Raw genomic sequence first — 15,939 nt, 5'->3', positions numbered from 1 at the left:
TGCATAAGTAGGGTACATTTTTCCTTCCTCAATCAGACCCAAGCATGTAGGATGCTTATGTGTGTTTCTGATTCCTGATTATTTTTTTTTTCTTTTAAGCACTGGGGAAAAAACAGAAAATCTTTTTTATTTTTCTTCCTCTGAATCAAACTCTCTGAAAGCTCATACCTACACTTCTCAGGGCACTAAATTCATATGCCAGATGTCACAAACAAAACGTAAAGTGCTCTGCAGTTTCTGAATGACTGAAAATTGGAGACCCCAAGTATTACCCTACAGTATCTCACACACACACACACACACACACACACACACACACACATATACACACTACTGTGTGTGTGCACGTGTGCATGTGTGCATGTGTGCGTGTGCGTGTGCGTGTGCGTGTGCGTGTGTGTGTGTGTGTGTGTGTGTGTGTGTGATGATAGGAAGGAGAAACCAGGCCAAATGAGTTGTTGAAGCTGACACAGTGTTGTGTGTTGTGTTCATGTGACAACGTGGTCAGGAGCTGAGATTTTTCTGCTAGGGGCCAAACTGGCTATTAAATGCTTACAGGAAGAAATCTATTCTCCAACAAATATCTTACATTCCAAGAGCAGTGGGGCATGCCTGTAATCTCAGCACTCATGAGGCAAAGGTGGGAGAGTTATGAGTTCAAAGCCAGCCTGGATTACACAGTGAAACCTTGTCTCAAAAAATAGAGGCTGGGGAGGCAACTCAATAGCAAAGTGCTTGTCTAACGTGCACCCAAGATCCACCCTCATCAACACACAGACACACACACACACACACACACACATACTACCACAGACACACACACTACCACAGACATACACACACACACACACTACCACAGACATACACACACACACATACACACACAACACACACACACTACCACAGACACACACACCATGCATGCAGACATACCACACACCTCAGAAACATCATACATACATACATACATACCACACACCACACACAAACACACACACACACACACACACACACACACACTACCACAGATACAGACACACCATGCATGCAGATATACCATACACAAACACATACACACCCACCTCAGACACATCATACATTCATACATAACACACACACCACACACTAAAGATACACCATACATCCAGACATAGCACGTGCAAGCACGCACGCGTGTGTACACACACACACACACCATGCAAGTCATAAAAACAATCCATATTCGAAACACTACTGTGACTACATATATTAATTCATTTTTATCTCCCAACTCTGCAGCATGGGTAGTATGACCACTCTTATTTTAAGGAAGAAATTGAGGCTTAGAAGTTACTAAAGGGAACTTGGGGAATCCTGAGGAAGAGGGAGAGGAAGGATTGTGGGAGCCAGTGGGGTCAAGGGCACCACCAGAAAACCCACAGAACCGACTAACCCGGGCTCATAGGGGCGGGCTCACAGAGACTGAACGGAGAACCAGGGGCCTGCATGGGACTGATCTAAATCCTCTGCACATATGTTACAACTGTGTAGCTTGGTCCTCTCCTGAGACTCCTAACAGTGGGGAGCAGGGGCTGTCTCTGACTCTGTTGCCTGCTTTGGGGACCCATTCCTCCTACTGGATTGCCTCATCCTTCATAGAAGAGGAGGAGCCTAGTCTCACTGCAGCTTGATATACCATGGCTGACTGAGATCCACGAGTGGCCTGCCTTTTCCAAAGAGAAACAGAGGAGGAGAAGTCGGGGTGGGGGGTGGAGTTGGCTTGGGAAGGGCTGGGAGGAGAGGGGGGAGGGGAAACTTTGATTGGGATGTAAAAACAATAACAAAAAAATTTCCCCTAATGTTTAAAAAAAAAAAGAAACTACCAAACGGAGTCGGGTAGTGGTGGTGCACACCTTTAATCCCAGCACTCAGGCAGGCAGATCTCTGTGAACTGGAGGCCAGCCTGGTCTACAGAGTGAGTTCCAGGACAGCCAGGGCTACACAGAGAAACCCTGTCTCGGAAAAACAAAACACAACAAAACAAAACACAAAAAAAGTTGGCAATGGGAAACAGGCACAGATGACCAGCCCGTCTCACTTCTCGCCTGAGGTGGAACAACCTCCGCTCTTGTTCCCTTTGCTTGTTCTCTTAACGACGGACTCGGAGATTCCTCATTTATCAGGACACAGAAACCCCAGGCAGTCACTGCCATCCTTATCATTCTCCCCAGTCACAACAGAGATTACTATTCTCTCAAAGGCTTTGAAGGTAGCGAGAGGGGACTTTGGGGCAGGATCTCATGTAGCCCAGGCTGACTTGGAATTTGCTGTTTCACTGTGGATGACCATGAACTCCTGACCCTCCTGCCTCCACTTCCCAAGCGCTGGGGTTACAGGTGTGGACCGCCATGCCTGGCTCTCTCAAAGGTTCTCAAATGTATCCTGTTGATAAAACGCAGAAGACTCAGGCAGGAAGGACATACTCGGAGCTCCCTGGAGATATCAAAGCAAAACACCCCCCCACACACACACACACACCAGAGCCACCAGCACCAGCTCCCAGGCGATGACCTTTGCTTCTCCTAGCAGCTATTTGAACAAGAAATGCAGTAAGATAGGGTATCATTTGCCCTCTGCAGGCAGCAGAGTTTTCATTTCTGCCATGTTGGTTTGTGTTTATACTCTCTCCAGGCACCAAAGGCTCTGAAATTACCTCCTGTTTCAGAAGAACCCCCCAGAGTCCTCAACCCCCTGAGGAGCCGATTTAAGGCCAATGAACCCCCAATGGAGCTCTTCATTATCCCAATGGAGATTCATTTCCATGCCCCACAGCCCCCCAAAGAAAAGGCCTGCAGAAGAGGTAGGTTCCCTGCTCATGGCACTTCTGTGGAACTTGGTCAAGCCAGAAAGGGTTAAAAGTTGGGATCCTTGCCAGTCCAACCCATCCAGAAGTGATGGCTGAGGTCACCAGGCCCCAGGGTCATCCCCAGGGTCACCCCCAGGAAAAGCGGGTCTTTTCCAAACAAAGGAAAGGCAACAATAATCTGTAGGTCTCTTCTGATCATACCCAGTTCAATTCTATCTGCCGGGCCCTTCACTGAGCAGCTCATGTTACGAAACTAGGAAAAGAAAACAGACAAATACATAAATAACTCAGTGTGCCATAGATAGTATAAAAGTGCAAGAATGCTCCGGCAGCTTACCAAAAAAAATTATATAATACCAAAAAAAGCAACTAAGAATGAAAATGGAAAAAAAAAATTGTCCTAGTTAGAATTACTATTGCTGTGATGAAACACCACAACCAAAAGCAACTTGGGGAGGAAAGGGTTTATTTGGCTTACTCTTCCACATCTCTGTTCATCATCGAAGGAAGTCAGGACAGGAACTCAAACAAGACAGGTACCTGGAGGCAGGAGCTGATGCAGAGGCCATGGAGGGAGCTGCTTACTGGCTTGTTCCCCATGACTTGCTCAACCTACTTGCTTATAGAACCCAGGACCACACCAATCCAGGGATGGCACCACCCACAATGGGCTGGGCCCTCTCCCATCAATCACTAATTAAGAAAATGCCCTACAGCTGGATCTTACGGAGGCATTTTCTCAACTGAGGCTCTCTCCTCTCAGATGACTCTAGCTTGTGTCAAGTTGACTTGACATAAAAGGACATAAACCTTGATTGAAAAGATCAGAGAAGTTGATATTATCAGACCACTTGGATGAAGTTAGTGCTTTAGGTAAACATTAGATTTATGTAACTGGATTTCCTAGCAGCCAAGCTAAAAGCAATTACTGGCTATTTGGACCTTCGTTTTATAAAAAGAAAAAAAAAATGCTCCAAAGAGTCTTTATTTATTTTTAAAATTATTTTATTATCTAAAAGATGATTTCAACAATTCTTGTGAGGAAAAGGATCCTGTTTTTTCTAAGAAGACTTCTATGAGAGCATGACCTAGGAGAACAGGGAAGACCTCTGAGAGAGCATGACCTAGGAGAACAGGGAAGACCTCTGAGAGAGCATGACCTAGGAGAACAGGGAAGACCTCTGGGAAAGTGTGACCTAGAACAGGAAAGACCTCTGAGAGAGCATGAGCTAGGAGAGCAGGGAAGACCTCTGAGAGAGCATGACCTAGGAGAACAGGGAAGACCTCTGGGAAAGTGTGACCTAGAACAGGGAAGACCTCTGAGAGAGCATGACCTAGGAGAACAGGGAAGACCTCTGGGAAAGTGTGACCTAGAACAGGGAAGACCTCTGAGAGAGCATGAGCTAGGAGAGCAGGGAAGACCTCTGAGAGAGCATGAGCTAGGAGAACAGGGAAGACCTCTGAGAGAGCATGAGCTAGGAGAACAGGGAAGACCTCTGGGAAAGTGTGACCTAGAACAGGGAAGACCTCTGAGAGAGCATGAGCTAGGAGAACAGGGAAGACCTCTGAGAGAGCATGACCTAGGAGATCAGGGAAGACCTCTGAGAGAGCATGAGCTAGGAGAACAGGGAAGACCTCTGAGAGAGCATGACCTAGGAGAGCAGGGAAGACCTCTGAGAGAGCATGAGCTAGGAGAACAGGGAAGACCTCTGAGAAAGCATGAGCTAGGAGAACAGGGAAGACCTCTGAGAGAGCATGACCTAGGAGAGCAGGGAAGACCTCTGAGAGAGCATGACCTAGGAGAACAGGGAAGACCTCTGAGAGAGCATGACCTAGGAGAACAGGGAAGACCTCTGAGAGAGCATGACCTAGGAGAACAGGGAAGACCTCTGGGAAAGTGTGACCTAGAACAGGGAAGACCTCTGAGAGAGCATGAGCTAGGAGAGCAGGGAAGACCTCTGAGAGAGCATGAGCTAGGAGAACAGGGAAGACCTCTGAGAGAGCATGACCTAGGAGAACAGGGAAGACCTCTGGGAAAGTGTGACCTAGAACAGGGAAGACCTCTGAGAGAGCATGAGCTAGGAGAACAGGGAAGACCTCTGAGAGAGCATGACCTAGGAGATCAGGGAAGACCTCTGAGAGAGCATGAGCTAGGAGAACAGGGAAGACCTCTGAGAGAGCATGACCTAGGAGAGCAGGGAAGACCTCTGAGAGAGCATGAGCTAGGAGAACAGGGAAGACCTCTGAGAAAGCATGAGCTAGGAGAACAGGGAAGACCTCTGAGAGAGCATGACCTAGGAGAGCAGGGAAGACCTCTGAGAGGCACAGGGGAAATTCCCTAAGTTGTTTTTCTGTGCCCTTGCTTAACAGGAAATCTCTCTCCTGGGACTTCACTGGTCAGTCTAGGAGAAAAGATGACCCCCATTTTTAAGGGAGTCAGAGCTTTCTAGAAACTTTAACTGCCTCTGATTTCTTATAGCTTTGACTTCTGGAAAGTTTACAGGAGGTTGTTTTGTTCCAAAGCTGTTCGGAATTCGTCCAAGGATGAATGCTTCCCTCCCCAACTTCCTTGGAGCCTCCTTGGGAGGGAGGGAGGGGTGGATGGACAGTCTGGCTTGGGCCATGTCCCTGCCCTGGAACCAGTCACTGTGGCTAAGATAATGAGGTCCTCTTATAATCCGAGCTCAGTCACAGAATGGACAGAGATTTGCCCATACCCCATTGTGCAAGTGAGGAAGAGATGGGTCTCCACAAAGACGTGACACGTGGCAAAAAACAACGTAGCTTTCTCTTTGCCTTCTAGCTGCTCAGCACCCTGAATCAGATCCAGAACCAGAAGAGGCCACGCCTCTATGGCGGCCTGCCCTGAAGCGGCTGTACTTAGAAAGGCCAAGGGGCATCACGGTGCATCTCCCGGTGGCCAGTGGCCAGGACACACCCTCACCTCAAGGTAGTTCCTTTCTCCCGCCGGCAGCCCAAGGGAACCTCACTCTAAACCGAAACAAGGCAAGACCCAGGAGGGTCCTCCATGGAGAGAAAGGCTTCCAGGGAGGTTAGTCCATCCTCGGCCTCTTGAAGATGGCTGTAGTTCAGGCAGCAACTGGTTAACCCATGTGCTTCGAACTAACTGTATCTGGCTTGCAAGTGACTTATTCACTGAATCAGCCCTCCATAATATTTTCTGGTTACAGATGCAAAACGGCACTAACGTGACTGAAAATTTGCTGCATGCCATGCCCTGTTACTAATCTTGTTTTTAAGCAATGAAATTTCATTCCTAATCTTTTATAAATATGTGCTTATTCATTTAAAAGTTTGTTATATTGATAAAAAAAAAAAAGTCTTCACATTTTTTCAAAATATATGGTCATTAGAAGTTATACACATGAGCCGGGTGGTGGTGGTGCACACCTTTAATCCCAGCACTCGGGAGGCAGAGAAAGGTGGATCTCTGTGAGTTCGAGGCCAGCCTGGTCTACAAAGCGAGTTCCAGGAAAGGTGAAAAGCTACACAAAGAAACCCTGTCTCGAAAAATAATAATAATAATAATAATAATAATAATAATAATAATAATAATGAAGAAGTTATACACACGGGGCCAGGTATTGTAGGTCACACCTTTATTCCCAGCACTTGGGAGGCAGAGGCAGGTGGATCTCTGTGAGTCTGAGACCAGACCACTCACTACAAAGTTTGTTCAAAAACAGCTAGGGCTACACAGAGAGACCTTGTCTGAAAAAAAAGACAAAAAACAAAACTAAAAAATGTTAAAAATAATAATAAAGAAAGAAGTTATGGGTATGTTAAAGTGTATATTTTAATGTAGTAAATAGGTTGGAAGTGGTCAGCCACATGTGAAAAGTTCTCCGTCTTCAGAATCCTGAGCCTTCCTCACATGCAAGATGACAGGCTCATGAGTGGCAGGTGTCCACAGGTGGCAGGTGACCATAAGCGACAGGTGTCCACAGGTGGCAGGTGACCACGATCGGCAGGTGACCACAGGTGGCAGGTGACCACGAGTGGCAGGTATCCACAAGCGGCAGGTGACCACAGGTGGCAGGTGACCACAAGCGGCAGGTGACCACGAGCGGCAGGTGTCCACGAGCGGCAGGTGTCCACGAGTGGCAGGTGTCCACGAGTGGCAGGTGACCACGAGTGGCAGGTGTCCACGAGTGGCAGGTGACCACGAGTGGCAGATGACCATGAGTGGCAGGTGTCCACGAGCGGCAGGTGACCACGAGCGGCAGGTGACCACGAGTGGAAGGTGACCACGAGTGGAAGGTGTTCACAAGTGGCACTGCAGCTGGAAGCAGGCGGGGCGCTCATCGATCTATGCTGAGTTCCCCTCTGTGCCAGGCTCTGCTCTCGGTCTTTAACAGGCACTCTCTCAGGTGCCTGTCACGACAACGCTGCCTTCGTCTTACAGACCAGAAAACAGACATGCCAAGAACCCAGTGCCTTATCTGAGGCCCCACAACTCAAGGGGCCTTGCTGGGACTGGAGGTCAGCACCTCCCCATGCTCAACTCCGTTCTTGCCCGTTACCCTGCGTTGCCCGTGAGAATAGACACAATGAGGAACTAGGGTAGGGTCTTCTTAAGAGGTATTGTCAGAGTGGGGGCTTAGTTAACCGCCTCCTACGTAAATGCCAGCCATCCGCTTTGCAGCTTCCTTAGAGCTAGTACCGGCAAGGACTGCCTTCTGCCGCTTTCCGGTGCCCAGCCAGAGCCACGGAGATAGAGACGGCGTGCTGGATCTCACCCTTAGCATTGCTCAGCCTGTACTGCCCGGCACTCCCCTCTCACCTACTGAATTCACCCACCAGGGGCTGAGAGTCAAGAGCCAGCCCATCTTTGGCAGCAATACCAGCTAGAAGCTAGCCTATGAAGTCTCTGATAAGTCAGAGGGTCATAAGTTCAAGGTCAGACACCCCCCCAAACAGTGACACCCCAACTCAGAAAAAAAGGAGGTGCCAAAGAGGAAAGCTTTTTCACATACTATGTCCCCCACAGACCTGGCGCAGGGTATTGGCAGCTGGTAAGTGGGATTGTCCCATGCCCACGAAGGCTGCACATTCCCATTCTCTTGCTCAGCCCTAGGAGATTTCCCCTCTAATACCAGAAAAGTGAAGCCAGCTTTGATGTGTTTCACGCATCTGCATACACACATATTTTATTTTACTGTAGCACTATGTGGGTGTAAGTTGCAGACATTATACAGGCTATCAGCAAACGATTCTGTCAGCCACAATACTGTTATCACGTTAAAAAAAAAAGTTAGTATTGGTGCAGAAATGGTTTCTAGTATAAAATATATATTCAAAATTTTCCAGTTATACCAGCAATGTTCTCTATGGGTTTTTATTTGTTTGTTTCCCCAAATAAAAATCCAGTTCAGGACCATGCAGAGCATGTAGTTCTCATCTCTCTGCAGAGACTTTAACCTGCAGGAATTCTCTAGGCATGGTTTGTCCTGTGGGTTGTTGTTGCTGCTGTAGTTTAGGTTTGGGTTGGGCAGGGGTTGTTGTTGTTGTTGTTGTTTGGTTGTTTGTTTGTTTGGTTGGTTGGTTGGTTGATTTGGCTTGAAATCTTCTGTTTGTTTGATCAGTTTGGTTTTGGTTTGGTTTAGTTGGGTTTTTCAAGACAGGGTTTCTCTGTGTAGCCCTGCCTGTCTTGGAACCAGCTCTATAGACTAGGATGTCCTCGAACTCAGATATCTGCCTGCCTCTGCCTCTCAAGTGATGGGATTAAAGGCGTGCACCACTACCTCCCTTCCAACTTGGTTTGTTTTTTTGAGATGGAATCTCACATAAAAATATAGCCCAAGCCGACTCTGAACTCACTATGTATCTGAAGATACCTTGAACTCCTGATCCTTCCGTTTCTGTCTCCAAGGTGCTAGAATAACAGTTGCTCATGGGTACATCAGGTTTCCAAGTTAGTTTCTTATGACATCAGTGACGGTATATTCCATAGGAAGTGACGCTAACCTGTATTGGGTCAAAGGCAGTGTAGATTTGTCCACTGTAAAAGTACTTTGTCATCAGAAATCTGTAGCCAGCTGGGTATGGTAGCATAGGCCTGTGATCCTAGCATTTGGGAAACTGAGGCAGAGAAAGCACACTTTAAGGCCAGACTGGGCTGCACAGTGAGATATTATTGTCTCAATAGGAAAGAAGATGGTATGTTATAATCAAAATCTCCTGAGCCCTCATACTCAGGGTCTTCAGACTGGGGAGTCTGCAACCTCTCAGGTCTGTCCCCATCTCTGGATCCCTTCTATGAGATGACAGTCCCAGCTACCACTTCTCCATGCCTCCCGACTCTGGCAAATTCCTCAAAGGAAGGGCTCCTATTCTAGGCAAGAGCAATTTCACTCTTCGGCTCCCTACTCCTTAGCAGGTCTGGAAAGGAGGAACAAAGCCAAAAACAAACAGAGCCATTATTCCGAACACCAGCAGCTGTCAACCAAGCCAGAAAAGACACAACTGACCTTCCTGATCCTAGAATTTTTCCCATTTTGCTTTAGGAGATGGTGATAGCCTGGCCAAGGGTGAGGACCAACCACTGCACCTCCCGCCCCTGAATAAAGGGAAAAAAAGTCCAGAGATCCGGAAGGACATGGACAGCTCCAGGACATCAGCCTGCAACAGTCCCACAGGTCGCTCAAATGAGGGGGCACTGCCAGCAAGACCAGGTAATCATTCTAGGGTACATGTAAACCTTACCCCATTGTCTTTCCTTGGCTCCTGTCCAGGTTCCCCACTAAAAAGGGGGAAATGGTGGTATTCCCAACTGTATTAGTGAAATTAATGTTCAGCCATCCCTAAAGAGCCTGGAGAGTTTGGAGAGTTTGCTGCACCCATACACACCAAGCTGTTTCCTCCTTCCGGCAACCACACGTGATGACGCGGCTTCCTGCGCTCCTGGCTTGCACACCACTGAGTTCAGTAGACACACTTAACACTACTCCAAGACAGAAACCCCCCTGGGCACAGGAATCTGCAGAGCTTGCAGTAGATTAAAAAAAACTTCCAGAGGGAAATCATCCTCCAGCCCAGGGCAGACCTGAGGCCTGACCACAGGAGGAAAAAGATGCTGCCTTCCTATCCTAGGATGAGACAGGGCAAGCCTCGCCCTCTGTGGCTGAGCCCCACGTAGAGGCTGGCAGCCAAGGAGCGACCAAGATCAATAGCAACGCCGTAAATCAGTGCGGTAGCGGCTGACATGGGGCTTTGAACCGTAGGCAGTTCAGAAAGCCAAAGTTGCTGAGAGTCTGGACTACCCCTAAAAATCTCAAGAGAGGTGCCATGCTGGAAACTGACAGGCACCTGTCAAAGCAATGCAGGGGAGGGACTGAGGAGCCTGCTCCGCAGTGAAGAGCATTTGCTCTTTCAGGGGGCTCCTGGCCTGTTCCCAGCACCCAAGTATCGTAACTGCAGTTCCAGGGGATCTGAAGCCCTCTCCTGGCCTCCTCGGGGACCAGGCATGCACATAGCATATGTGCATACACGTAGGCAAAACACTCACACACATAAAATAAAACCAATAAATAATAAATCTTAATATATTTTTTAAATGCAGTCCATGCACTGTTCCTCCTCCCTCAGAGCTTTGGGCCACGTCCTCCTCTGGGGAGCACCAGATGAAGGGGCTGGCAAGTGTGGAAGAGGCTTCTCTGTTCACAGCACAGCTCCCTCTGAGAGAACCGGGGAGCTGAGAGCCGCAGGGAGACAACAGACGCCTACCCTTTCATGCTGCTCAGAAACAGGGGGGCTCTATTTAAATCAACCACTCTCCCCCTGCCCCGTCTGTCTCCCCTTCCGTCTCTCATTCTGTCCCCCGAAGAGTGTGGGGTTGAATTCTTGTAAGCATGAATTAAATATGTAAGTCAATAACTCTGTTCTGTGTTTGCAGTTTCGCTGTTTAGGGCTGAGGGAGTCACAATCAAACCCTTCCTTCCCTCTCCCCTCTTTCCACACAAATGCCTTCGAGACTCTTTTTCTCAGCTTCGTCCCCTCATCCATGGTACAGACGGCCCAAGCTTGACGAGGGTCCCTTCTTCACCAGGGGCCATCCTGGAGGTCAATAACCCTAGATAAATCATAGCACGTGCATACACATGCATGCATGCACACCAGAAAATATGATTATACTAGAATGGTACAGTCATGACTAAGACAAGAAATCCCAAGTGTATATGTTGGATGTGTGTGCATGTGTGAGTGTGTGTGAGTGTGTGTATACTCATGGATCTCGGTGTGCTTGGTAGTATATGTATGCTCATCTGCCCATGTGAGTACACGTGTGTGCTGTGTGCCTGATGCATACCTCTATGTGTCTGAGCATGTGACAGCACACGTCTAAGGTGCATTCAAGCCTGTGACAGAGTGCATGTTTCAGTGTATTGTGCCATTGTTGTATGTGGCATGTGTATAAGCTTGCATGCCTGCATGCATGTGGCTGTGCATTATGTACGTTTGTCTTTTGAGAGAATGCACATGTATGCACATGTGTTTGTATCTTTACACACATGTATATGTTTGTAAGTGAATTACGTACGTGCCCCTCAGCATCCACTCCAGCTAGAGGCCTGCCTTTCTACTGCCCCTTTTTGGAAACAGGAAAAGGAAGATTAATATGATATGAACTATATTTAGCTTTTGCCCCTGGTTTCTGTCACAGACCTAAAAACCCATGGAATTTCCAGAAGTGTCTCTTCTTGCTCATGGGAAGCCTCTTGGATAATGACAGAGATTATGCTAATGGGGTCACATATGCTCAGAGAGGGTGCGCAAGCTCCATTCCCCACCCTGTGCATCTCACTGGCTGTGGGCTACATTCCTGAGGACACATTAGTAACCCTGAGTGTCTTCTGTGAGTGTCCTAAGAAAGTATCAGATTCAAGGAGGCAGTCATGGAAGCCTGGTTTATAACTGGTGGGTTAGAAGCACAGGCCACAAATGGGGGTGGAGTTGGTTGTTTTTGCTCTTTTGGGAGCCACAACCCAGCTTCCAAATAAATCACATGCGGAGTCTTATTCTTAATTATAAATGCCCGGCCTTAGCTTGGCTTGTTGCTAGCCAGCTTTTCTTAACTTAAAATTATCTTGTCTGCCTTTTGCCTCTGGGCTTTTTCCTTTTCTTATTTCTGTAATCTTACTTTCATTCTTACTCCGTGTCTGGCTGTGTTGCTGGGTGGTTGTCCCCTGGAGTCCTCCTCCTTCTCTGGCTTCTAGGTCTCCTTGCTCTTTTTCTCTTTCTATTTATTTTCTCTGCCCACCAGCCCGGGCCTATCCTTCTTCCTGCCTTGCTATTGGCTGTTCAGCTCTTTATTAGACCATCAGGTGTTTTAGACAGGCACAGTAACACAGCTTCACAGAGTGAAACACATGCAACATAAAAGACTGCAACACATCTTTGCATCATTAAACAAATGTTCCACAGCACAAACAAATGTAACTTAAAATAATATTCTACAACATGGGGACTTGCAGTCAACAGTTAAAATGGGGACAGCCTTGTAGATCTGAGCCTTTAACCTGGGGAACTGACGTTACCCCAGGTAGAGGTGCCAGCATTGAGCAGAAGTATAGGAAACCCCACTGCTGTTGTCTCTAGAGAATGGTTTGGCGAGGGAAACCTCCACCCACCTGGTCACAGGTGTTTTCTGTGCCAGGACTGGGAGCAGAGGAGGAACATACTTTTTTTCTTTCATGGTAAGTTTACAAACACACCTTGAGTCTTTGCAAGTAACCAAGAGACAGACAGCTTCTTTGTGCGGCCTGGGCTGGACTTCCTGTATAGTCCCAGCACTTGGTCGCAGTCTGTGATCACACACGTGGAATACCACACAAAGGCATCGACTAGGAGGAAAAGCAAAAAGCAGGAATCACCAAGTTGTGGGCCCACAGACTAGGCCACACTCAACTGGAGGAGGCCACACTGGCCTAGAACTGCCCTCAAAATGCCCAGAGCTGCTACCTTCTCCAGACTCTGCATGGGTGTGGTGTGGCTCGTGGAAGCCCCTCTATCTTGTGTGACCCCCAGAAGAAAGGGCCCAGGCAATAAGCCTACTCTGCCAGGTGCCTCAGTGAACGCTGGTGAGCGGAGGACACACCAGCATCTCCATTCACACCCCACCTGGGCTCAGGAAGTACAGCCAGGCTCGGCCTCCCTCACCTGCCCTGAGGCTAACGCTGCCCATGCATATTCTTACTTTCAAGAAAATTCCAGAGACCCCACACTGGGACACTTCGTGCGGAGTCCAGATGGTGAAAACGTCTGTCTGTCGCTCGAGGGGCTCACGGGAACGGAGGCGCTTCCACCGGGACAAGGTAAGAGAGCACACTCCAGGGCAGCCTTGTTTTCGGTTTCCAAAGGTTCCCAGCGGCCGCAGAGGCATCATTAAAAGCAGCAGACGCGAAGCAGCCAGCTTCTCCCACTTCCCTGACACAGAGGTTCCTCTGTGGTCCAGACACAATAACCCTATGTTCGAGGAACAAGTTCCCTCTTGCCGGAACATCTGGAGACAGGCGGTGCAGGGGAATGGCTTGGAAGAGCTCTGGTGTGCCATGCTGATGCCTTGATCGGGATGATAAAGCCCTTTTGGTATTTGCCCAATCTAAACAGGGCCTTCTTCTCTTCTTTCCAACCACGCTCCTGAGGTGGAGGTGGCTAATTGGTAATCCAATCAGGCATCCTTGTTATGTGCGTTGGTTCACTGCTGTGAGTCACCTGGCTCCTGACAGACAGCGAGGCAGTTTCCAAAACCCCTTTTGGCACGGCAGCTTTCTGGAAGAGAGACGCTGGCTCTGGGCAATGGCCATTTTGCAAAGGAAAAAAAAAAAAAAAGAAATGAAGTCAGAGGGTGATGAGTGTCAACCACCCAGAAACCATCGGGCTGGGCCTGCATGAGCTGGTGCAGCCAGCAGCCCCCTTGATGAGGAAGATTAAAAGCTGCACGCATTGGTGGGTTATGTCACAACTGGCTTAATGAGAAGGGCCTGGAATCGGGGCCAGATTTCCATAGCCCTGGCTTGTCCTCTACGTAGCCTGATGATGTTTTCTGTGTCCATGGTTGCTCACCCACAATGACAAGATACACACACACACACACACAGAGAGAGAGAGAGAGAGAGAGAGAGAGAGAGAGAGAGAGAGAGAGAGAGAGAGAGAGAGAGAGAGATCCCTTGGCTGCATTTTATAGGCTATGACTATTGCTGTAAGTTCCACCCATCATAGGGATTTCTGGGAAGTCGGGAGGTACGATGCATTTGCTTCTGAATTCGGCATCCAAGAACTCCCATCCCCATTTGGTTATACCAGAAGATGACTTTTTAAATATCTTGGGTCTGAATCTGTTGGAGCAGGAGCGAGACAGTTGGAAGGACTCTCCGTGGTACAGCTGGTGGGACAGCCGGGGAAACAAATGGGCCAGTCACCTGCCGCAGCACATTTGTCCACGCGGTTCTGGGAGAAACAGCTTCTCTTTGGACAATGCAAAGGCAACTAGCAGAAACAGAAACGTTTAAGTATTATGTCTGTTGCTGCCATGTAGATAGGATGCTTCAGACACGTCAGTACCTCCAGCTCCCGTCCCAGTTCCTAACGCATGAAGCTGGATCGTAGCCAGTGTTCACTGAAAAGGAGGAGTTCAGGGACTGGAATGGACTTGGGAGAGGGTGTTTGCCTGGCATGCACAGGGTCCTGAGTAGGAGTCCCAGCAAACACCACCACCACCCCAATTTCAGAGGGAGAAAGAGAAATACAACTTAGGCTAAATAAATGGAGACTTGTCTGCATCTTCTCCCCATCCGAAGGACGACATACCCATTCCCACTTGCTTCTGAAATTCAGAAGCATCCATTGTGCTCTTGCTGAATGAATCAGCTAGGTAGTCTCTCTCCCTCCAGCTTTTCCTCAGTGTGGTTGGCCGTCTTGATGGTGATGCTTCAGAAGGTGAGGAAATATCTTAAACTCACATCTTTCTACAATGATCCAAAGAACAGTTTCTTTTTGGTTTGTTTGTTTGTTTGTTTTAGTTTTTAGAGACAGGGTTTCTCCGTGTAGTTTCGGTATCTGTCCTGGATCTCGCTCTGTAGACCAGGCTGGCCTCAAACTCACAGAGATCCACCTGTCTCTGCCTCCAGAGTACTGAGATTAAAGGCGTGCACCACCACCACCGGCCAGGTCGACCTTTCTAAGAGACTCCATTCACTGAAGCACACTTTTGGAGACTGTGCTTATGTGTATCTGTGTTTTGCCTGCACACGTCTGTGCACCATGTGTGTGCAGTGCCCTCAGAGGCCAGAGGAGGGCGTCCTATTCTCTGGAACTGGAGTTTCAGATGGTTGTGAGCAAACTGTGGGTGCTGAGAGTTGAACCCTGATCCTCTGGAAGAGCAGCCAGTGCTCTTAGCTGCTGAGCCATCTCTCCAGCCCCTGAAGGAGTATTTCTGTTGTTCTGTCTTGAATTGTTTGTGGATTTGGAGGTTCTGATCATTTGATCTTTGGTTTGATCCGACAGAGAGTTATATTCAAAGTTCTTTCCCCCTTGTGGAAGACTTTCTCTACCACCAGAGACTCTGAAAGTTCGATTTTACTCAGATCCATCTTTTACATTTTATTTTACTTACATTAATTTTGGCGCTAGGAGTGGAACCCAGTGCCTCCCACACACCAGGCAGGAGGTCCGCGGCTGAGCTACATCCCCAGTCTCAATGTACCTCGGCTGCCATTTCCACACCCCTCCCAGCATCATCTCCCACACATTCCAGCCTGCCCTCCAGTGAGTTCTCCATCATCCCTTGATGGCCCAAATGTTCAGTTTCCAGTCTTTTCTCTCCAGGCCTATTCCTGAGTCATCCCCCCAAGTATTTAGACAAGCTCTAAGTTCATCTTTTCCAAGACATTTTCCTGAATAATTTTACCTCCCTCCATACAATTACCTAGATGTAATCTCACCCCTTTCCTCTCTCTCAGTCCCACCTTTGTGATTTTGGATTTATCTGCATCTGTTTTCAGTTTGGCTCTCTAACATATGAGTCCTAGGGAACCTCCTCTCTTTATCCTATGTCCAAGAAATGCGTGTTGACT

At 48.2% G+C, this 15,939-nt stretch overlaps 1 protein-coding gene and 1 long non-coding RNA gene across 2 annotated transcripts in view; one reads left to right on the top strand and one right to left on the bottom strand.

Moving 5' to 3' along the window:
• The window catches only part of Kiaa2012 (KIAA2012 ortholog), a 117,893-nt gene that overhangs the window by 29,431 nt on the left and 72,523 nt on the right, over window positions 1-15,939 (top strand). Inside the window, exons 9-12 of the mRNA XM_076550341.1 lie at window positions 2,671-2,839; window positions 5,649-5,897; window positions 9,373-9,540; window positions 13,069-13,179. Coding sequence (XP_076406456.1) covers window positions 2,671-2,839; window positions 5,649-5,897; window positions 9,373-9,540; window positions 13,069-13,179 — 697 coding nt within the window. The remainder of the gene's footprint in view (window positions 1-2,670; window positions 2,840-5,648; window positions 5,898-9,372; window positions 9,541-13,068; window positions 13,180-15,939) is intronic.
• LOC143268321 (uncharacterized) lies at window positions 8,627-14,987 on the bottom strand. The gene is made up of 2 exons (XR_013044141.1): window positions 13,062-14,987; window positions 8,627-12,708 (listed from the first exon to the last, which is right to left on the bottom strand). It is a non-coding gene; the product is annotated as an uncharacterized LOC143268321 (long non-coding RNA).

Source organism: Peromyscus maniculatus, chromosome 13, assembly GCF_049852395.1.
Source record: "Peromyscus maniculatus bairdii isolate BWxNUB_F1_BW_parent chromosome 13, HU_Pman_BW_mat_3.1, whole genome shotgun sequence".
Lineage (NCBI taxonomy): Eukaryota > Metazoa > Chordata > Mammalia > Rodentia > Cricetidae > Peromyscus > Peromyscus maniculatus.
This window is presented reverse-complemented; position numbering and strand designations above follow the sequence as displayed.